The following is a 24,071-nucleotide window of genomic DNA, read 5'->3' on the forward strand; positions in this document are numbered from 1 at the left end:
ATATATATATATATATATATATATATATATATATATATACATATACACATCTATAGGTGAGCTGGCCCATGAGCATAGTTCTGTATAAAATAAAGGCCTGAATTCTATTTTGAGTGATGAGTGTGACACAAAAGACTGAAATGAGGGCCCTAATTATAGTCATCAGTGAACAACCGTTTTAATGAATCCATAGAGATAATATAGTGTAGTTGGTGCCATCAGCATGAAGGAGAAAGAAGAAGATAATGGGGTTGCCTATTTCATGCACCTGTGGAATGCATTATTTAAAAACTGATCCCTACTCATTTCAAAATGAGAGCTTAAATGCTGGCCCATTCATTAAAAATGATAGAGAAGGCATAATAGAAACTGCTCCTCATCTTTGGAAAACTGATCTTCTTTTTAGGTCTCTTCCTTCTCCATGGAGATCAAAATAAAAGGGATTTTTTAATTACATAAAAAGCAATAAGTGTATCAGAGATTAACTTTCTGTCTTAAAAGCATTACAGGAAAATATTTCAGGCTTGAGTCCTGGTTTTAGACTCTGCATATAGAACAGTTCCATCAAATGGGCTTTCTTTGTAACATTCTCTAGCAGTAACAGATGGCTAGGCTCTAGTTTCTAATAGTGCTGGTGAAAATGTCATGTAGAAATTTTTTTAATGTAAAGAAAATATTCTGTTCAGTATTTCTATTATTTTTCCATTCTTTTCCAATTCTTCATTTTTAAGCTTAAACCCCCAAATGATAATTTCTTTTAAGGAATTAAAACTAATCCTACTAAGGAAATGGGGCTATGGAATTATGCCTTCATTAAAATAAGACCTGGAGTGACGTGATGCTCCAAAATGACATCAACTGACAATTGGGTGAGTAAAGAAATATAATTACATACTGCAAATACTAATGATAATTGCTGATGATTGCAATTTGTGTTGCAAATGTTCATTTACTTCATCTTCTGGATTCTAACTGCTAGTGAGGTTGTCATCAGAAATGTATGACATGGTTGGTTATCCTCAGGATGAAAAGTCATTAATAGGAACAGTTATCATCTCAGTGAAAAGGGGGTTGATTATAAGTAGATGTTGGTAATGATAACTCCATGAGTGAGGTAGAGAGAGTGACAGGGAGAAAGAAGTCCCTTTTTGTCATGCCACTTTACAATGTGGGTATGAGATATATCTTTTGAAAACAAACAAAAACTCCATGGAAATAGTGATTTTTTTTTAAAGGAAAGGAAAAGGAAGTTTTCTCAAAATGGCTTTAAGTAGTCTTGGGAGAAAATAAAAATTGCCAGGTATAGTAGCAAATTCTTCCCCCCCCAGAATAAAATTAATAAAATAAAATAAATGTCCTCCCAATAGAATAAAATAATAAAATAAATAAAATAAACAAATAATCAAATAAAATAAAGAATAGAAAAAATTAATATGTTACACTCTACAGTGATTCGCAAAGTGGGTGCCACTGCCCCCTGGTGGGTGCTGCAGCGATCCAGGGAGGTGGTGATGGCCACAGGTCCATTTGGGGGTGGTGAATAACTTTAAGGGGGCAATGATAGTATGTAACACGGGGCACTAAGTAATATTTTTTTCTGGAAAGGGGGCGGTAGGCTAAAAAAGTTTGGGAACCACTGGTCTATTATAATTATCAGTGTATCCTATGCCTTCAGTAGACCATCATTTTCATTAGGGTAAGGGCCAAAGCTGTATCTTCCATAGAATGGTGGTCTACACATAGTAACTCTTTGGTAATTTTTTTTTATTCATATGAATTAGTTCAGTGGTACCTACAGAATTGGGTAATAAGGAAATACTGAAACTTTCCAGCAAATCTATCTGAACAGCTGATTTGGGAATATGTTGCTGAAAAGCTGATAGTGCTTCTTAAATTTCAGGGGATTCCACTAAACAACCTTTTTAAACAGGATGTCATCATGTTAGATGACTAAATCAGGATCCCAAAAGATTCCAATGGGTTAAAAACTAATTAAAAAAGTTGATAGAGATAAATGGAAAAATCCACATTTGGTTATAAAAAGTAAACTGTATAATTATAGCATGGGGGAAGGTTAATGGTTGGATAACAGTTGCTATAAAAAAAAGACCTAGGGGATTTCATGGATAATAAACTCAATAGAGTTAGAATCCTCTATATGGAGGTCCTTAAAGAGGTTATATGACCCCTTGTAAGCAGGTTGTAAAAAGGATGGGAATAAATTGGACCATATGACCTGTGAGATCCAAATCATTTCTGACTCTGATATTCTATGATTCTGGGAATGGATTTAAAATTTAATTAATATTAGATGAGCTGAACATTCGTAAAAGAAAAATAAACACTTGCATGAAGCTACTTACATTTCCTGCAACAATTCTGTTCCAGAGGATTAAGGAAACAGAAAAAGATGGCAAAGAACTTGAAAAGACCTTCTAAAACTGAATCAATACTTACATTAATATTCAATGACTTCCGTGCAAAGGGAAGGATAGAGATATTTTAGAAAATATGGTTTAGGAATAAGAAATGAAAGACCCTCAAGGCATTCAGACTGCATAGAAGCCTATCTATAAATACAGTCAGTTCTGATATAGCACATTTCAAAAATGCAAATTTGTTCCAACACAACTGACATATTAGGGAACATTTTGAACATAATATGAGTTTAGAGTTTTCTTTCATTTGATCTCTTCTTTGAGAAAGAGCAAGAATGTAGAAAACAGCACCACTTCACAATAATTAACAGGCTGCAGGCCTTCTGAAGTTTACTTCCATAAGCAAACTTTAGGTCTTTTTCAAGGTAAACTATCTTATTTATTAAATATCTTTCAGAAACTCTGAGCAGAGAAGAGCTGGTTCACACTACTTCTGACCTCAATTACCAGGATTTTCTGTCCAAAAAATTTGTCCCTGTGGTCATGGGTGCAGGCTTAGCAGAAGCCCAGGGCTATCGACAAAGTCACTATTTATTCTAGTATTTATATATTTCTTAACAATTTGACATGAGCGAAGCTGTGCTATTATTTTTATTAGGTTCCTATTTTTCTCATGTCATTGCTAAAGTTTTTGAGAGTTGTGCTTTTCTTTTCATTTCCTCCACAAGATATGTATTTTATATTATGTGATTTTGTTTAGCATTAGCAAAGTTTTGGGGAACACAAAATATGGCAGAACTGACTTTATTCATTGAGGAGAAATTTGGGAAGCATTGAACATGTGCGTTCCAAATGATCACACACACACACACACACACACACACACACACACACACACACCACTGATTATATTTGAACAGGTTAGAAATGACCCATTATCAATGGATCTATTTCCAAATGAGCTATCATTGTATGGTCAGACCATTAACTTGTGAGAAAAAAAGATAAAAATATATAAAAAGAATCAGAAAAATAAAAACAAGATTACATCTCTAACTGGACTTAGAGATTACATCTCTAATTGGAACAACTAATAAGAAAGACTTTTACTCTTTCCTATGAAAGCAGAACTGATATAAATCAATCGCCACATTGAGGAAGTCAAAGAATCTAGACAACCCCTAAATCAGCAAAAGTCTGATCTCTTTGACAAGTGAAAAAATTTGGTGCTCTAGGATAACACTTATTTAGAAAATAAGCTTTTTTCTTTAGGGAAAATATGATAGAGGGAACACGCCATTAGAATAGGGTTAAGGATCCTCTACTGGTCTGTAGATATATTTTAGGGAATCCATTAATATATCTCTATTTCCACTACCTCTAACTTAAATTTAGCACTTTATTAAATTATAAATGTAGTCAACAAACTGCAGTAGTTTTAAGCTTCAACAGATTGCCATAGGAGTCCACAATGCAAAAAAAGTTATGAACTCTTGCAATAGAAAATGTATGGTGAGAAACCCAATTGATTAAGGGTGAATAAAGTTCAGTGAGCATGAGCGAATCCTAGATTGGCAGAACCTCACAGGATCTCAGAAATCACCTAATCTAGCCATGACCCAGGATCCCCTCTGCACTCATGCTCGCATCCTCAATACAGAGGAATCTTCCATGTTGGCCCATTCTACTTTCAGACAACTCTACTTGTCAGGAAATTTCTACTTATGTTGAGCTGACAAACTGACATTTAACTAAATGCCTCCAATTGAAGTGAAATCAACTGAAAAATTCAGTGATATTTCACATTGCAGATAAGAAGGCACCTGTTCCAATTGTGCTTGAGAGGAGAGTGTATTTGTTCATAATAATCTGGCCATTTGTGACTAGAATCTCATAAAGAGAGGACGAACATTTTCAGCTTTTGGAAAACTCCATTATGCTACCAGAGACAGCAGAAAAAGAATTTTTATGTTCGTGTGTGTGTGTGTGTGTGTGTGTGTGTGTGTGTTCTCTAGACCAGAGATATTAAATACACAATATATAACCCTTTTGAATACCACAGAACCCAGAATAAATGTAGTCAAGAAATCATGAAAAAATAAATAAAAACACAGTAAAACATAGATAACACAACATTTAAAAACTAAAGCCAATGTGCAACCTGTAGAGATAATTATGTACGGGATAGTAGCCCCCATTGCTATTTGATTTTGGCATCACTTCTCTATATTCATTTGTTCTTATGAATGTAACGAGATGCTGATGATAATATTTGCTGGTGGGCATTAACCAGCATCCTCTGATTTGACCCTCCTGTGTAGCTGCTCTGACACCATGACAGCTTGAGACCCTCCGAATGACAATCTATGCCTCTCCTGATGCTAAGGAAGAAGGAAGGGGAAGATAATCTGCTCAAGAGGGAAGTATGGTGTGAAAGGCAAATTTATCAGATGGGGAATGAGTAATATTTGGGGCCCCAATGAATCCACCGTCATGAGTACTGCCATCATAACTAATATAGCAGGGGAGGGAAGCTGAGTCACGAAGGCAAGGACAGAGATTGGGCTGTGTGAGAGCCACATGGAACATGCTCCGCTGCCAAACCACTCACTGAATGACTGAGAGCAGATTTGGGATTTCTTTGCTTCGTTCATATTATATTACAGTCTGGAAAGACAGATAAACTTGCCCTGTATATTGTTTCTGAAGAGCTGGGGATTTCCATGCCATGTTGCTGTTAGTTTTAGTTTTTATTGTTGTTTTTTTCCTGAGATAAAGCAGGTTATAGTTGCATTGCCATTCTGTGGTTCATTACTCAGATGCAAACAATAATCATTTAGTCCTGTTTGTCCCAATTTTGTCTCTGTAAAATGAATTGAAGAAGGAAATGTTAAACTGCTCCAGCATTTTGGCCAAGAAAATCCTAGATGGGGTCATGAAAAGCTGAATATGACTCGGATAATAAAAGCATCCTCCTTCCAGGGTTGTTGGGAGGATAAAATGACAAAATATTTGTAAAACTCTTTAAGAAATGAAGACAAAGTACTTTTGGGGGATAGTGAGGAGGACTGCATTAGTAGTTGGGGGGTGGTGGTGGAGGGAATCAGGAAAGGCTTCCTGTAGGGAGAGACAAGAATTGAGCTTTGAAGGAAAGTAGCAATTCTAAGAGTAGAGATGAGGAGAGGGTACATTCCAGCCATGTGGAACAGCTTGCACAAAGGGATGGTGATGAGAGACAGAATTTAATGCTTGAGGATAAGCAAGAAGGTCAGTTTGGTTAGACTATACAATGTATAAGGGTAAATAATGTACCATAATCCATGATTTTTAGAGGATGTTGAACTATCATTTTAACCTTATTATTAATATAAGATTTTTCCCCCCAAGAACAAATGATCTCTTACACGTCTGAGGGACAGGATAACAAATACATCTTCTTGAAGAAAACAAGTACAGAAAAGTATGTTTATATTCAAATACAAAAATGCATTAAGGGCATCTAGGTGGCACAATGGATAGAGCAGTAGGCCTGGAATCAGGAAGATCCGAGTTCAAATCTGGCATCAGATAATGACTAATTATGTAATCCTGGGCAAGTCATTTTACCTCATTTGCCTCCGTTTTGTCATCTGCAAAATGGGGATACTAATAGCATCTACCTCCCAGAGTTGTTGTGAGGATCAAATGGGACAATAATTGTAAAGCACTTAGCACAATTCTTGGCACTTAGTAAGCTCTATAGAAATGTTAGCTGTTATTATTGAAATGAATATTATTTCCCTCAATTCAGGGATCAATAGGCTTTCTGACCACCAAAGTGGTCCACAACACACACACACACACACACACACACACACACACACACACACACACACACACAGAGCTAAGTAGCTCAGCTTTAGAATGCTTAAAAGTGATACTGAGGAGGCTCTGCTGAGTTTTAGGACTGATCCTAATAGGAATTTCAGCAAGTATTCTCCCTCCATCTCTGATCTGGACTTCTCAACAGACCTCTTCCATGACAGTGGGTCTTTATTTTTAAACTGGATCCTTAATTGTTCCAAAATCCATTTTTGTTGGATTATATAGTTGCTATATCATGTTTTTTTCTTAGTTTTTATGACATCAGGAGGAATAATTTATTTCCTTTTCTGATTTGTAAACTGGAACTCTTTTAGAAGAAGACTAAAGGATTATCTGTTGAAAGGAGACCCTGCAGCGATCAAGGCATTTTTCTATAGTCTGTGCCTCTGTGAACACAGACATTAAATGCTAATTCCTTATGTGTGATAAAGAGAGTACAGCAATTTTATTTCAGGGAATATTTGCTTTGCAAATGTACTGAATTATGGCTTACTAACCACTTGGAGTTTCTTTTTGAAGGTTAGAGTCCGGAGATACTTATTTTCAGAACTGGCAGATGTAGTGGTGGTGGTGGTTTAATATAATTTGACAATAACACAGATATAAACTTATTAATAGCAGGATTTAAAGACATTTTTAAAAAAAAACCTTATCTCTGCCACAGAAGTCTCTTTCCCTTCCCAAGCATGGAGACGCCACATCCAAAGCTTTGCAAAGGCTTTCTGCCAGAAAACATAGCACTTACAAGAAATATCTGTTGTAAACTTTTAATGCCTCCTTTATAACAGAATTATTCACACACTATGGATTCTTAAAAGATTGAGTAACTCTTCCAAGAAAACATTTATTTTTCTATGGTGGAAGAACTCTCCCTTCAAACAATTGGCGATAAGTCCCAAGTAAGCCTGGACTGCTCATTCTGCAGGAGGAACTTTCAAAGCATTAGCAAAGACTGACTTGTTGATGGCCATGTGGCCACTAAGTATATGAAAGAGAACTTCAATCTAGGTCTTTCTGATGTTGTTCTAATAGACCAAATTGTATCTACATCCATTTAAAAGAAAGGCAACCTGATTTCTTTAAAGGCTGGTGTCTTAGCCTCCAAAGTCTCAGTGCAGTGATTAATTCTATAATGCTATGACCTAAGGAAAATTCTGCAGAGGGGCCTCTTTCATCCTATCCTTCTTTCCCTTCAAATACTCTTCCATGTCTTCCTTTTGCTGGTCTGTAAGCACCAGAGAGGATATAAATCCAAATAAAAATTTAAAAAATGTAATAAATATATATTTTCATTCACTAAAGAGCTACTCAGATGCTGTACCATGGAGGAGACACGGGTTCTGAAGGTTATGACAATGGAGCATTAAGTTTTGGTAAGTCAAAGCCATCTGGAAAAGTTACAGAATTTTTTTTACCGATCAGCTTATCTATATTTTGAGACTCATCAAAGAGACCTGGCTACCAAAGCATCCATATTTTTTGACCTCAGTCACTTAAGAACCATTTACTGAACCACAGACAGATGGCTTTTTGATCTAGTCAAGGTAGTACCCACTTTTGTGAGATGATGACTCCTTAGAATTTTTCGGGATGTTCAAAGCATGGTGCCAGGTGCCAAGAGAGAGCCAAGATAAAGATAAAAAGACACCTTCCATATCATCATAGACCTTACAAAGTAATAAGGGTTTATGTAATAAGTCATTCATAAATGACTTAGATGTAAATTAAATAATGAAAAGTATACACATATATGATTATGTATAATTGAAAAAATAAAAAACCCAAAAGTTTAAATATGAAGCTTCTCTGTGTTAATGAAAACAGTCCAGTCTTGGAAAAGAAGAGCAAAATTGATGGAACATTCTTTTGGGATGCCATGACTATATAAATCATTGACCTGTGGCCAGTCTTTCTAGTGATGAGTCTCTTTTTCTTGAACTCTTAGACTGGTCTTAGAGAACAGTCATGAGCTCCTCTTGGGACTGGACATGCTTCTCCATTTTGAAAGGTCCTCCTTAGGACCTTCTAAGGTTTGTACTTTGCTGGAATAGAAAGAACCCAGGGTCTTTGAACACCCACCATTGCTAAATAACTCAGTAGTTGGCAAAGACTGTGACATAACAAATAAGAGTAACTACTAATGAGTTTTATAGGAATGAATATTTAAATTGTACAATTAAAAAAATTAACTAGCTTACAGCATAAGAACCAGGACACAATGTTTGAAATATTTCTAAATAGACTTCCCTGACAAAGTCCTGCAAGAGATAAAGGGATCCTCCATTTAAAATAACCACAGATAGAATAAATTACCTTTAAGTATACCCAGGAACTACATGAACATAATTGTAAAACACAAATAAAATCAGATCTAACTAATTGGACAAATATTAATTGTTCGTGCATGAGCAGAGCTAATATAATTAAAATAACAATCCTACCTAAACTAATTTATCTATTTAATGCCACCCCAATAAAATTACAAAAAATGGTTTTATAGTTAAATAATAATAATAATAAAATTCTTTTGGAAGAATAAAAGATCAAGAATATCAAGGGAATCTATAAAAGAACTAAAGGAAGGAGGTACAATGGCATTTGATTTTAAATTGCATTATGAAGCAGTAATTATCAGAATTATCTGGTACTGACTAAGAAACAGAAAGGAAGATCAGTGGAACAGAACAGACACGTAATAAACAGGAGCAAAAAATAACAGTAATCTTTTATTTGACAAAATTATAGTTCCAGGTTGTGGGGATAAGAAATCACTGTTTGGTAAAAACTGTTGGAATAACTGGAGTCTAGTGTGGGAGAAACTAGGTATGGATAGATCAATATCTTACACTATTCACTAAGATAAGATCAAAATGGATACATGATCTGGACATAAAAGGAGATATTATTAGCAAATTGAAAGAAGAGGGAACATACTACCTTATCAGATTTATGAATAGGAAAGGAATTTCTGAGTCAGTAAGAGATGGAGAGTATTGTGAAAAATGTACAATTTTCCTGGGACACAAAATGCTTTTTTTTTCTAGCACGGCTTACAAAGATTTCCATTTGTGATTTTCATTGTCTCAAGCAAATGGAAAAATAAGGAAAAAATACAAATTCTTGATTAGATAGAATTTAACTAAATAGAACTATTAATTAAATAGATTCCCTCTGCCCCCTGCAATAACTTTTTAGGAGAAAAAGACAAATCACATAGAAATGAGTGGATATCAATCAGGGACTTTACTTCAAAACTTCTAAGTGTTACTTACAAGTTCGACTTACGTCTCTACCTTCTACTTCTTACAACTGTAGTAATGCACACACCACCACCAAAGTTGAATGAACAAATATTTATCAGGGCAAGTCCTATGATACCTGAACTACTTAATGAAGGTCCCGAAGCTTACAGAAATCTTGGATCATCAAAGGAGAACCAGTTTTGATATGTTCACTATACTATACTATACTAATGCAGAGAATGTTCATTTACATTTATATTGAAATAGAAAGATTTTCTAGTTAATTCTCAGTTAAACAAAACACTCCGTTCCCTAAAGCATTACATTTTAATGATCTTTCTATTCTGACTTTTTTTATCATTGAACATTATAAGTGGAATGAATAATGGTTATACATGTCATTCCTCTATTTAGTTAGAGGCTTAAAAATAAATGTTTGTTTTTGCATTACTAATACAATCTACTTTCCTTCTCCCTAACCCCTTTTTTGGTTGCAATCTACTCTTGGGAAGTGGCTAAAGAAGATAGAATAATGAATGCTGTGTCCAAAAGACCTGAGTGTGAATCCTGCCTCATATACTTGCCAGTTGTATGATCTTTAGCTGGTCATCTGCTTCAGTTTTCCCATCAATAAAATGGGAATAATAACAGCATCTCTCTTACACTGTAGTTATGAGGACCAAATGAGAATGTTGCAAAACTTAAAATATATATATATATATATATATAAATTCTATTATTATTATTATGAGCCTAAAAGTATTATTTGTGCTGTTTTTATTATTATATGAATCTATGGTTGCCTCAGTATAGGAATTCCTACCAGTCATCAAAACCTCTTCATGATTTTTCATCTTGTCTAATTCTTGTACTTGTCTCTCCATAAATCCTCCATAGCGGACTCATATCATGGGTACCAAAAGATTTTCTCTGATTCTTTTGATAGATGGTAGTGGGGAAGGGAGAGAACACCAGGATAGCATTCCAGCTGTCTCTCTATTATCTCATGCTCTGGCTGGCTATGTGACCCACCCAAATAATTTTCAGATCATATATAAATATCCTTTATATTCTTTTTCTAACACTCCCCCCTCACAAAAATTACCATATTGTACCCTACTTACTATACTAATCATATCTCTTCATCTTCCTTATATTCCCTGACTTTTGATTCCTCTGAGATCTTATGCTCTGTGATTTGTAGCCATATAGAAACTCTGAGAAAATATTGGTATTATTGCCCCTATTTCCTACTATGTTAGGAGTCCCCTAAAGTATTAGGAATTTCTAGAAGATAATACAGTGAAGCATTTTAAAGAAAAAAGGGAAGGAACTCTGTATCGCTTATTCATTACATAGAAAAGACCTTAGAGGGGCTACTGGTGGACATTCTGAGCTGTGGTACATAATGACACTTTGGCATAGCTGGGCATATCCTGGCATCAGTATGCTTTTCAAGCTATGTTCAGTACAAATGAAAGCCAGTTAATCTTGACTTTTCCCACAGGCCCCCTCTTGGAATCTTCACTAATAACTATAAAGGGAAGTTGATCAATGGCAACAGATCACAAGGGAACAATTAAACTGTTTCAACAACCAGTCTCTCCACATATATTTTCTCACACTGACCCAGAAGAACCTTTCTTTGTCTTTGTTTCAGATGATAGTCACAGCTTATTGAAATAACAACAATAAATAAATGAATAGTTAGAATAAATTGATGGAATTAGGAACTGTATTAGAACAAGATAAATCCCTGAAATATAGCTGATCAAAAGGTGGCTAATAAATACAATGAATCCTAGAATCATGCAATATATTTCTATGCAAGATATATGTGTACACATATGAATATGTGTGCATTTGTACCCCCATGTATGCTGTTAGTAGACACACACATTATTAGCAGAGAAGGGAAGACAAATGATCTGTGGAAGTAGGAAGGCAGCAGCTATGACAAATATTCCAGAGAAGGGCTTAAGCCTTTCTTTCATGTTGCAGCTACATTCAACTAGCACATATAATAAAGCAGAGCTTTCATTGTGGATTTTTAGAAACCAGGTCTCCTCACATTGCATTAAGAAGCATTAAAAATCTGCTGAACACTATAGACCTCTTCTCAAAATATGGTTTTTATATACATAAACTACATAGGATTGTGGAGGAAATCGATTACATTGATATATTGTTATAAACATTTTTTTAAATGCATGACCTCAAGGCTAAGAATCCTTGCTATAATTTAGAAGAGAGAGAGGAAGGTAAGGTCTCATCAAAGTGGGATAGCTTAGTTGGGTTGGCTCTAGTGCTTTATTGGTTTGTATTTGTTGATTTGTTACTTTTTCCTTGAGTGTTCTGATGGGGGGTCTTGTGTGCTTGACTATGCTGTCAAAGGTCCTAATGTCTTTATTTATTTGTTGTTGTGGCATTTCCAAAACTCCATTTTGGGGTTTTCTTGCTGAAGATACTGGAGTGATTTGCTTTTTTCTTCCCCAGCTCATTTTATGCAGGAGGAACTGAAGCAAACAGTGTTAAGTGATTTGCCCAGGATCACTTAGCTAGTAAGTGTTGGAGACCTCATTTGAATTCAGGAAGATGAATCCTCCTGATTCCAAGCCCTGTGCTCTCTCCACTCTGCCTATGGATGGGTCAGGGACCCAAATGCACAAGTAAAATCACCAAAATTTTTGAATCTGATTTTCTTCTTTATTCTAAGCAATGGACTTTCCCCAGAGAGATCTTAAGTGCCTCCTTTAATTAAATCCAGAATTCTTTTCTTGGGTGATAAAAAAAATGACCAAGAATCATAAAGTCTTGGGCTTGGAAGTAACTTTAGAGTTGATATAGTATCCCTGTCATTCAATGGATTCCTTATCTCTGTAATATACATGGAAAATGCTTACCCATTCCCCATTCAAGAACTCTAGATGATAGGCAACATATGCTCTCATAGCACAAATTATTTCCTTTTTGGATAGCTCTATTAGAAAGTTTTTTTTTCTAATAACTTTTCCTTATGAGTTTGAATTCTATTCTCTGTAATCGTGTAGAATGCATTTATTTTCAATTCTAATTGATAATACTTCAAATATTTAAGGAGTGATTATGTTCTTCCGAAGTCATCTCTTTTCTAAGATAAATGCCATTTTGTTCACAGTTCTTTAAATGGCATGATTCCCAGATCTTTCATCATCCTATGTGCCTTCCTCTTGACATGCTCCAGAGTGTCAGTATCTAAGGGATGGTGTAGAAAGGACATCTGACACATGGTTGGAGGTTGGAGGCTCAAATGCCAACTCTTACACTTACTGGCTATGCAACTGGGCAAGTAACAATTTCTCTGACCCTCAGTTTCCTTTTTTTTTTTTTTTGCAACACGGAGATGATAATAACTATTAGTCATTTTACAGGGAGTTCATGAGGAAAGTGCTTTGTAAAATTTAAAATGCCATATAGAAACAGCAATTATTATTAAAATGTGCCACATAGAAGTGAACACATAATACCAAATGCTATCTAATCTATGCACCTTGCAATGAGACTAACCTATCCCTTGATCTGGCTCCCTACATTTCTATTGTTTTTGCCTGAAACAGCACTGACATTTTTAACAAACATGCAGCACAGATGGTTCTGATGGAGATCATAGTCAATTATAATCCATTGGCTCCCCCCATTTTACCACCAAGTCCCTCCCTGCCCAACTACTCTTGCCAGGGCTTTCTCCTTCTGTACCTGGATGCTGCTCCTATATTGAACGTAAGTGGAAGAATGATAGTTTATCAGTATTAAATGTCATCTTGTTCGTTTGGGCTCATTGGTCCAGAATGTTGAGATCTATTTAGATAGTCAATCTAGTTCTTTACATATTATCTTTTTCTTTTAAGATTTGTATAACTTTCAACTGTGGAAAGCACTTCTTTTTATATACTTGTATAGAGTGATAAAGCTTAGTGGGACAGGGATCAAGATAACAGCTCTCTGGCAAGTAACTGAAGACCTCTTTCATAATTAATATCAATTTAATAATCAATAATCTTGGGGGAATGGCTATCTAAATAGTTTACAAGTTCGAATAATGGAAGTAAAATTACAATTAAGACCATAACTTATAGCATGTGAGGTCCTTTGTAAATCATCTTATACCACTTACGTCCATTACCATTACCAGCCTTTTTGCTATTTTTCACACTTGGCTCTCCATCTCTCATCTCCATGACCTTTTATTAACCAAATTACATGCCTAGAATTCACTCCCTTTTCATCTCTTCCTCATAAATCTCTGAGATTCTTTGAGATTGAACTCATCTTCTCTTCTACATAGTCTTTCTCAGTCCTCCCAGCTGCTAGAGCCCTTCATCCCAAACTAGTTTAAGTGATTATATATTATCTCCCTTGTTAGAAGGCAAACTCCTTGAGAGGAATGACTTTTCATTCCTGTCTATGTTTCTAGGACCTGTGCTTGTTCATTGACTGACTGATCATTTATTGTTAGCTAGCTCACATTTTTCCATCATTTCTGTATGGCTCTAATGAAGGGTTTTGATGGATGTGCTGAAATGAAGATACACTGTCTACAGGAAACAGACAGAATTTTAGGGCAGAAAGTGAGATGTGCACTCAGCTACCTCATTTTATATGGCAGCAACAATAAAAATAATAGCTAACATTTATATATGGGCAGCTAGGTGGTGAATTGGATAGAGGTCTGGGATAGCAGTCAGGAAGATTCCTCTTACTGAATTAAAATTTGGCCTCAGACACTTAGTAGTTGGGTGACCTTGGGCAAATTGCTTAATCATGATTGCCTCCGTTTCCTCCTCTGTAAAATGAACTGGAGAAAGAAATGGCAGACCACATCTTGGCCAAGACAATCCCAAAATAGAGCCATGAAGAGTTTGTTATGACTGAAACAAGTGGACAACAATAAAGAGTTAATATAGTAGTTAAATTTTATAACATGGAGAGAGGAGAGATGGCAGGAAGAGAATAATCAGTTCTATAGTACCTACTATGTGTCAGGAACTGAATCTAGTTCTGAGATACTGTCATCTCACTTGATCCTTATAACAACCCTGTGAGGCAGGTGCTATTATTATCTCCATTTTACAAATGGGAAAATAGAGGCAAACGGAGGTTAAATAACTTGTCTAATAAGTACCAGAGGCTAGATTGGAACTCAGGACTTCCTGATTCCAGGCTCAACACTTTATCTATTATGCTACCTCATTGCCTAAGTGCAAAAGTATTTTACACTTGTTATGTCTTCATAACCTTATAAGAGATGTACTATTATTTATTACCCCAATTTATAGAAGAAAAAACTGAGGTTGAGTAAGTTAGGTAACTTGCTTAGGGTCTCCAAGGTAGAAAATATTGGGGGCAGGATTTGAATGCAAATCTTAACTCCAAGTGTAACTATCCAATACACCACCTACCTCCTTTTAAAAGTAAATAAAGCTGGTGCAGAAAGACAGAGTTAATTGCCTAGAGACACTCAGCTAGTTAGTGACAGAGTGGAGACTAGGACTCATATCTCCTTTAAATTTTTAAAAAATTTAAAAAAAATTTTTATTTTTTCACATCTCCTGACATTTAGTTCAGTGATCTTCCTTATTATGCCATGCTTGCTAAATTATAGCTTCCCCTTCTCCTCTGTGACCTATCCTTCCATCTGTCAACCTTATATTAATTTTGGTTCCCATCTACCTCCACTTTAGGGGTGTGGGGGAGTCTCTTTTTAATTACTATTATCCTTCTTAGATTATTCCTTCTGTGTAGGAATTCTTTATTCTCCCTAATATGCCAGAGCACAAAGAAAGGTTCCCTCAACCTTTTCTCATTCTGTTCTGGCGGGGAAACTACCTTGCATTTATGGCATCCATAGTGATGAGTGCTTCAGCCAGCAAAGGAACTATCCATCTTCACTCTGCGTGTCATTATTATTTGAAGTGATATTACAGGCCTTTGCAATTTCCTTTTGAACTAAACTTCTTGTTCACTCCTGGAAAATGGAGTTTCTTCTGGGATCAGTTTGACAACAGAGTTCCTGGCAAACTCTATGTTCTTGTGTATTCTCAAAAAAACAAAAATAACCACCAGAAGTAGCTAGAACCATCATTGCCCTGTTCTAAATTGGGAGCTGGAGGCTTGCAGGTTTCCTTCGATGCCCTCTTTCCTTCCCCTGGGCAACGTCTCCTTGTTGGGATGCTAGCTAGGGGCCACTTGCAAGGCAGTTTGGGTCAGGATCTGGGGGAAGCTGGGGTAGGAGGAGAGGGATGTGATGCTCACCTTTCTCAGAATTAAGGAAGAGGAGTTATGCCAAAAGAAACTTTTCAGTAACAATTTTCTACAGGGAAAATTCTCAGAGGAGATAAAGATTTCTTTAAAATAAAGCAACATAATTACATGAATATAATGATGTAATCATTTTCTTGAGATTCTTTTCCGTTTTTATCTTGACCCTAAATAGTCATGGTTTTGTATTTTCACTTATTTATGAGATGAAATGGGGCTACAGGATCTCATCTCATCTGATGTTAGATATCAGGTTTCTTCTTCAGGGTTCACACCCAGGGGAGGAGAGGATGATTTCTCCATAAAAACTCAGCTCGTTACTACAAGCTTTTGACACTCTCTGACTTTACTGCTGGGCTCCTTTCCTCCCTTGTCAACTGCAATCTGACATACATAGCTGGTTTAAGTGCACAACTAAATTTTGTTATAACGAGAGGAAAATTCAGGCTACCGACATTATATAGTTAAGGCATAACACAGACATGGTTCACATTAACTCAATTATATTTACATGGATTTAAAACACCAAATATAGTCTCTTCTAGTCAATATGCTGCTATGATTCCCCACCCCTTTTTGTAAACTCCTACCTTCCATCTTAGAATCAATACTATGTATTATATATATATTTTTTAATTTTAAACCCTTAACTTCTGTGTATTGATTTATAGGTGGAAGATTGGTAAGGGTAGGCAATGGGGGTCAAGTGACTTGCCCAGGGTCACACAGCTGGGAAGTGTCTGAGGCCAGATTTGAACCTAGGACCTCCTGTCTCTAGGCCTGGCTCTCAATCCACTGAGCTACCCAGCTGCCCCCTTAGAATCAATACTATGTATTGGCTCCAAGGTAGAAGATTTATAAAGGCTTGGCAATAGAGGTTAAGTGACTTGTTCAGGGTCAAACAGCTAGAAAGTATCTGAGGTCAAATTTGAACCCAGGACTTTTCATCTCTAGGTCTGGTTCTTAATTTGTTGAGCAACCTAATTGCCTTCTATGATTCTTTTTTAACTCACAAGACTCTTTAGATCAGTGATTCCCAAAGTGGGCGCTACCTCCCCCTGGTGGGTGCTACAGTGATCCAGGGGTTTGGTGATGGCCACAGGTGCATTTATCTTTCCTATTAATTGCTATTAAAATTAAAAAAAATTAATTTCCAGGGGGCTAAGTAATATTTTTTCTAGAAAGGGGGCAGGAGGCCAAAAAAGTCTGGGAACCACCGCTTTAGATGGTGATTATTTCTTGGCATTTTTCTTTGTATAATTAGGGTTCTAATAACTAACCCAGATTATTTTTACCCTATAAATATTTTTGGTTTCTGAAAAAATAATTTCCTATTTGAGCTCTAGGTATATTCCTAAATGACTTCTGATTGAAACCAGTGTCTAAGCCACTTTGCTCTGCACCCCAGCTTTTGTCTCCCTCGTTCTTTCTGCAGAGACCCTGGTTTCCTTGCTCTGGGGAATGCCTCCTTGTTGGGATGCTAGCTAGGAAAGCTTGGGAATATATTCAAGCCCATGTTTGGGGTCAGGATCAGGGAGTCTGGGGGTGCAGGGTAGGAGAAGAGGGATATGATGCCCACCTTTCCCAGAATTGAGGATTAGTACTTATGCCAAAGTTATGCCTGTCTCACTTCTCCGGATTGTGAAATAAGATACCCTAGCCACTATCTCATCAGTCACCCACAGCTGTTGAGAGGTAAATGATAGTTAATTAATCTGAGACTTACATACCAATGGCGGCACTATATTCTATTTTATGATTTTTTTATACATAGGGCAAGGTCTCTATTATGGCTCTTACCTATATAAAGAAACATGAAACACTGGAATGATCCTATTACTAGCTGTCATAACAACTGTCTTTGTTGGAGATGTACGTATATGAAGACAAGTATAATTCTGAGAGGCAATAATACTATTTACTAACTTGCTTTCTGCTATTGAAACTACTCTGGTAGAATGAATTTCAAGTGGCGTTTCTGTAGACAAAGCAACACACCCATTTTGGGTCTCCTATTTTATTTTACTATTCATAAGCATAGCAATATCATCATCTACCTACATTCCTACATGACATAGGCTTAAACAACCCATTCAGAATTAACCCTGATGGAGATAAAAGCCCATTTCATTCATATTTTATGATTAAAGATATCCTCAGCTTAGTCCTTATAATTCCTATGCTATTGTTATTAAATATATTCTTACCAGACTTACTAGGAGACCCTGATAACTTCTCACCAGCAAATCCATTTAATATCCCTCTATATATTAAACCAGAATGATACTTTTTTTGCAGATGAAATTCTCCCATCTATTCCAAACAAACTAGGAGTAGATTTAGCATTCTTAGATTCTATCTTAATTTTACTAATTATTCCTCTCTTGTACACCTCCAAACAATGAAGCCTTCTGTTCTGACTAAGCTCCCAATCACTATTCTGAATCCTAACTGTTAATGTACTATCACTAACCTGAATTGGGGGTCAACCACACAACAATATATTGTCTTTGGAGAAGCAGTATTAATTCTGTATTGCCTGTTATTATATATAATATGCATATATATATATACATATATATATATAAATATATATATAACCNTATATTCTCACCAGACTTACTAGGAGACCCTGATAACTTCTCACCAGCAAATCCATTTAATATCCCTCTATATATTAAACCAGAATGATACTTTTTTTGCAGATGAAATTCTCCCATCTATTCCAAACAAACTAGGAGTAGATTTAGCATTCTTAGATTCTATCTTAATTTTACTAATTATTCCTCTCTTGTACACCTCCAAACAATGAAGCCTTCTGTTCTGACTAAGCTCCCAATCACTATTCTGAATCCTAACTGTTAATGTACTATCACTAACCTGAATTGGGGGTCAACCACACAACAATATATTGTCTTTGGAGAAGCAGCATTAATTCTGTATTGCCTGTTATTATATATATATATATATATATATATATATATATATATATATATAATAAAAACCCTAGCAAGATTATTTAAAAATTCCATGCTATAATCCAAATACTAAAACCTAAACTAAAAATCCAAGTAATTTAACAAAAATATTGGTCTCGATGGTCAATAATAGAGCACAGTTTCTTCCCAGAACATCTCAAGGACGCACTGTTGTTTTTCTGCACTTTGGATGTGCTGTTAAAGTCCTTCCTTTCCCATCTCTTAAAGCGGTGATGGTGAAACTTTTAGAAACCAAGTGCCCAAACGGCAACCTTCATGCCACATGTGAGCCCCCCCTGCCTTATCCCAGACAAGGGAGGGAGGACGTGCTCCCATTGGGCTGCTGGGTAGAGGGATGGATAATGTGAGAATTGTCCAGAGGCATGCGTGGAGAGGGGGAAGGGGGCAGCCCCCTCTGGCATGAGTGCCACAGGTTCTCCAGCAGGTTCTTAAACCATTCTCTTATATTTCTTTCTCCTGTTATCTCTCTCCCAACTTGGTCCAGGTGAAGGTTGTCTTCTTCTTCATCCTGGGAATCACCTCCTTTTATAGCAATGTCTTCTCAGGGATCCATGGGATACATTAACATAGTGAGGGTATTCCTCATTGGTTTCCAATTAGTATTTCAAAATACTTAATGCTCCCTATTTACATTTTAACATTGATATTGCTAGACCCTTGTCAGGGAGTGGAATCACTTAAATTAACCACTTTTTGGGGTGCAGATATTTTACTGCAATATTTATGAATTAGTTTCCTTTGATTACCAAAGATGACAGTTTGAAAAATGATATTAGAGGGGGATAAACTTTTCTTATAGGAACATGCAAGTTTTTTAAAGCTTATTAAGAATTTTGTCACACTGTATAATTTTATAGAATTCCCCAAACTACAGAGTTGGAAGGGACTTCAGAGTCCATTTAATCCAATTCAAATACGGTTACAAAATAAAAATTTCCTTTATTGCAAAGGTGTCTGACTCAAATAGAAACAGGTCCTTCCAAACTACAGACTGACTCGGAACACCACAAATTAATACTATCTCTATTTTACTACATTTAAATTTATTTTGCTAAATATTTCCCAAATGGTCTTGCAGTGAGTAGGTAGAGCACTATCTGAGTTCAAAGCCAGTCTCATGTCATTTACTATTTGTGTGACCCTGAAAAAGTCTGTCAACCTGTGCCAGTCTAAATTTTCTCATCTGTAAAATGAGGATAATAATAGCATCTATCCCTCAGGGATGTTGTGAGGACCAAATTAGATAATATTTGTAAAATTCTTTGGACGCCAAGAGATGAGATACAATTTGTAACATGTTGGCATATAGTAAACTCTAGGTAAATGTTAGTTACTATTTTGAATTTGGTTTGCCAGCACTTGGAAGTGTTGGAAGCCACATGCTTCACTGTCCATGTTGATTCTTCTGCTCTAAAGCATTTTTTGATCATTTAGCATCTATTAAATATAGTTGATGAAGAGAAAGCCATGCTCTCCTTAGACAACATCTTCCACATTTAGATATTGCTCCTCTTTAGGAAACTTTCTCTTATATCAAAGAAAATTCCTTTCCTACAACTTCTACTTGTTATCCCTAGTTCTGCCTCTTTGGACCGAGCACAAAAAAGTCTTTCAAATAATAAATATATGTTCACTCTATAACTTCTTCTCCAGTTTCCTTTAAGTGATCTTCATGTGGCATAATGATGATCTTTTACCATTTTAGCTGTCCTCTGCTGGACACATTCCACCTTGTCAGTATATTTCTTCAGATTATAGTGTCCAGAATTGAACACATTATTTCTAGATATATTCTGACAGTCCTGTTGCATTCTCGCCTAATCACCTTTTTCTTTCTAGTCATGATCAAGGCTACATTTATTTTATTTTTTGGCTGCTATAACACCTTGCTGACCCAAAGAAAGCTTATAGAAACTTCTACAATAAGCCAAAATCTAGTGCACTGTTTACCATTGCTCCTCCCACCCCCAAAATTGGATGAAGTATTATGTGGGAAACACAGCCATGGAAGTCACAATGTAGCTTTGCTTTTGTACCATGGGATATACATCATGGAAGACGTTCCATTTTCTTATATGGAAAGACATGATTTTCTTATCTCTGAGAGAAAGTACATATAACTTTTTGAATTCAAATTCTATATCATAAGACTTGTATATAACAGTAATTTTATTCTTCATATTTAAAAAAGACTCAAATATACAGAAGGCTTACCTATCACTTTTCCTAGAAAGAGAGACTTGGGAGAATTGAACAGAGTGTCAGATGAACTTGGCAGGCTGTAGCTCACTGGAGAATAATGATCAAGCTGTGGGAAAAGAAGAAAAAAAAAGAGAAACTTTTAAAAAGTGTGTGATTATCTTGCTCTGGAATCAAGTCTTCCTATGGGGATTACATCACTATTTAAACCTTGGAATCTGGATGTTCTCATTTCACTTGTGGCTGCCAATGTATCTCCTTGAGATTGGAGGTCAAACTCTTGTACTGCCTGGGTAACTCCAAAGTGGCTTTGGTTTACTGATTACACATCCCTTGTCTTTGGCAAAGAACTTCCTTTGTGGCTTGGTTTCTGGCATTTGCTTTTATCAGTGACATTAGGCTAGAACACTAGTGATTCCCAAAGTGGGCGCCACCACCCCCTGGTGGGTGCTGCAGTGATCCAGGGGAGCAGTGATGGCCACAGGTGCATTTATCTTTCCTATTAATTGTTATTAAAATTTAAAAAATGAATTTCCAGGGGGCTAAGTAATATTTTTTCTGGAAAGGGGGCAGTAGGCTCAAAAAGTTTGTGAACCACTGGGCTAGATTGATGAAGTGTTCAATATTTGGTTCTGTGATAGAAAATGCAGCCTGCTATACTGAAGATGTAATCTTCTTTTAGGAACCTTGCCAAATGTGGTCCCCTTTGGCTTTTTTTATATCATTAGTATTCAAAGGATTACCTATCTTTAGCCTAACACTTGTTTTCAAGTTTTTAGTCTCACAGAAGGAGAGGAACTGGGAAATGTGCTCTTGGTAATGAGAACCAGATTGATGCTATTTTCCAGAATAGAATATGGTGGGGATGGGGAAATAGAGGGGAAAAAAAGAGTCACTTTTCCTATATCTGATATTGCTATTTTTGATGGCAAGAATGGATCAGAGGCCAAAGAAGAGGAATAAAACCCTTGGAAAATACAACTTTAGGGAGAAGAAGATAAATAAAGCCTCCCTTGGGAAAACATCTATCATCTCCCAAGGAAAAATTCAGTTGCTGTTATCATAGGATCAAAGGACAACATCTTTCATTGTGCCACTCATTTGACATATCATACATGGCATCCTATTGCTAGTTTTTTCTTTTATATGTAAATGCCTTGCCTAATATAGCTCCCAGAGGGCAGAGATGATGTCTTACATTTTGATCTTCTTATGGAAAATGTGTAATAGCACAGTTGCTCTGTTGCCTTCTAGTTTTATGCTTTTAGACAAATAATTGCCTCTCTGGACCTCAGTTTCCTCATCTGTAAAAATGATAGAGTTGGAATATATGCTCCCTAAGACCCCTTTTGGCTCTATATCTATGAATTTATGATTCTGATTTATTTTTGAGCTTCTGGTTTCATATATTAGCTAGTATAAAGACAAAGATTGATCACGAGGATCATGATTTCAGGGTATTTGTTAGCTTTTTCCTCCATCAGGTTTCACTATGTTCTCTCATTATACAAAGGAGGTAAATCTGGACTCCTGAATGCCTAGCCATGGAGCTTGGGCAGGTTGGGAATGATTTCAAGATTGATCTTGAACAATGTTTTCTGAAGAACAGTCTAGCTAAGTAAGGAGAGGTTGATTACCAGTAAGCAACAGAGTGGTATGGAATGGAAGGTTTCTGGCGAATTCACTGGTCATGGAAACTCATGAAACAAAGAATAATATTAATGGCCTTCAATCCTTGGTGGCCACCATTGGTTTTTACAATAAAAGTGACAGGGTGGTAGAAAAGGGATCAGAAGGAGATAAGAATCACAGTTTTTGGATCATTTTAAAATTTTAAATTGGGCTGCTAATGCTCTAAATGTGAGCTCCTTATCTAATGACCAATAAATGGATACACTCCTAAAATATGTACTGGATTGCTTTGTCAGTCTAATGAATGAAATCGATGGACTGCTCCGAAAACAATTTTTTAAATGCAGAAAATAAAATATGCAGGATTGCAAAGGAAAATAAAATAATTTTTATTAAAGTATAGTCATCAAAATATTTTTTAAAAAGAACTTCACAGATCTTCAAGAGTCTATCTTCAAAACCCTTAGGATTTTGTGGGCCCCAGGTTAATAAGCTCTGTACTAGAAGAACAAATGGCATCAATCTTGACATTCTTGCAATAAATGAAAACAGAAAAAGAAGGATGTTGAAGCTAAATTGAAGAATGCTCCTCGGGTTCTCCTTGGAGAGAAAAACAAAGGAAGTGGCAAGGCGAGTTTTATTGTGTGCTCAAAGGCAACAAGAAAAATCATTTGGTGGTATATTTGATCATCTTTTACTGTAGTGCTCAAGATATCCTAGGTAGACTTGGGCATATCCCTGAAAGAGAGCTCTGCCTCACTGAATGCTGCATATATGGAAAGAGACAAGAATCTTGCATGTCAGGAGACTTTAGAGAATCTAACAGGGTCAAAAGAAATGAATCCAGAAGCAATGCCTTTTTTCCCCCAGAACTTATACTAGAGAGCCACAGAATCAAGAAGTTCTGAGTTGAAATCTGGCCTTACTCACTTACTAGCTGTGTGCCCCTGGGCAAGGCACTTAACTGCTGTCTGCCTCAGTTTCATTATCTGTAAAATGGAAATAATATTACCTACCTCAGAAGGTTGTTGTGAAGATAAAATAAGCTATCTATAAAATACTTCACAAACCTTAAAGTGCATTATTACAGATATGACCCACAAAGGAGGAATATCCTAAGAACCAAACTTCCCTTACTATCAGCCTAGATTTGGATAAACTAATTGATAAGCACCCTGATGGTCAGCTTGTATCATTTATGAACTGAGAACTAGAAGTGAAGGATCAATCTGTGATAAAGGAGTTACATCCATCAGAAATCATTAATTTATTTTATTATAGGTAATCCTGAAGAAATAGCTACACACGCATTTGGAGGATAAGTTTCTGAGTCAACATTTATCAGGTGTCTACTAGGTGCCAAGTCTTGTGCTGAGAACTGGAGACAGAAAGAAAAGCAAAAAGCAGTGCCTGTTCTCAAGGTAATCCCAGTCTAAAAGGGGAGAAACATGAAAATGACT

General features: G+C 36.2%; 1 protein-coding gene across 1 annotated transcript in view; it reads right to left on the reverse strand.

Annotated features, from left to right (window-relative positions):
• Positions 1–24,071, reverse strand: part of CNTNAP2 (contactin associated protein 2) — a 1,887,185-nt gene that overhangs the window by 120,753 nt on the left and 1,742,361 nt on the right. The window contains exon 23 of the mRNA XM_044678981.1: positions 20,995–21,088. Within this exon, the coding sequence (XP_044534916.1) occupies positions 20,995–21,088 (94 nt within the window). The remainder of the gene's footprint in view (positions 1–20,994; positions 21,089–24,071) is intronic.

Source organism: Gracilinanus agilis, chromosome 5 (genome assembly GCF_016433145.1).
Source record: "Gracilinanus agilis isolate LMUSP501 chromosome 5, AgileGrace, whole genome shotgun sequence".
Taxonomy (NCBI): domain Eukaryota; kingdom Metazoa; phylum Chordata; class Mammalia; order Didelphimorphia; family Didelphidae; genus Gracilinanus; species Gracilinanus agilis.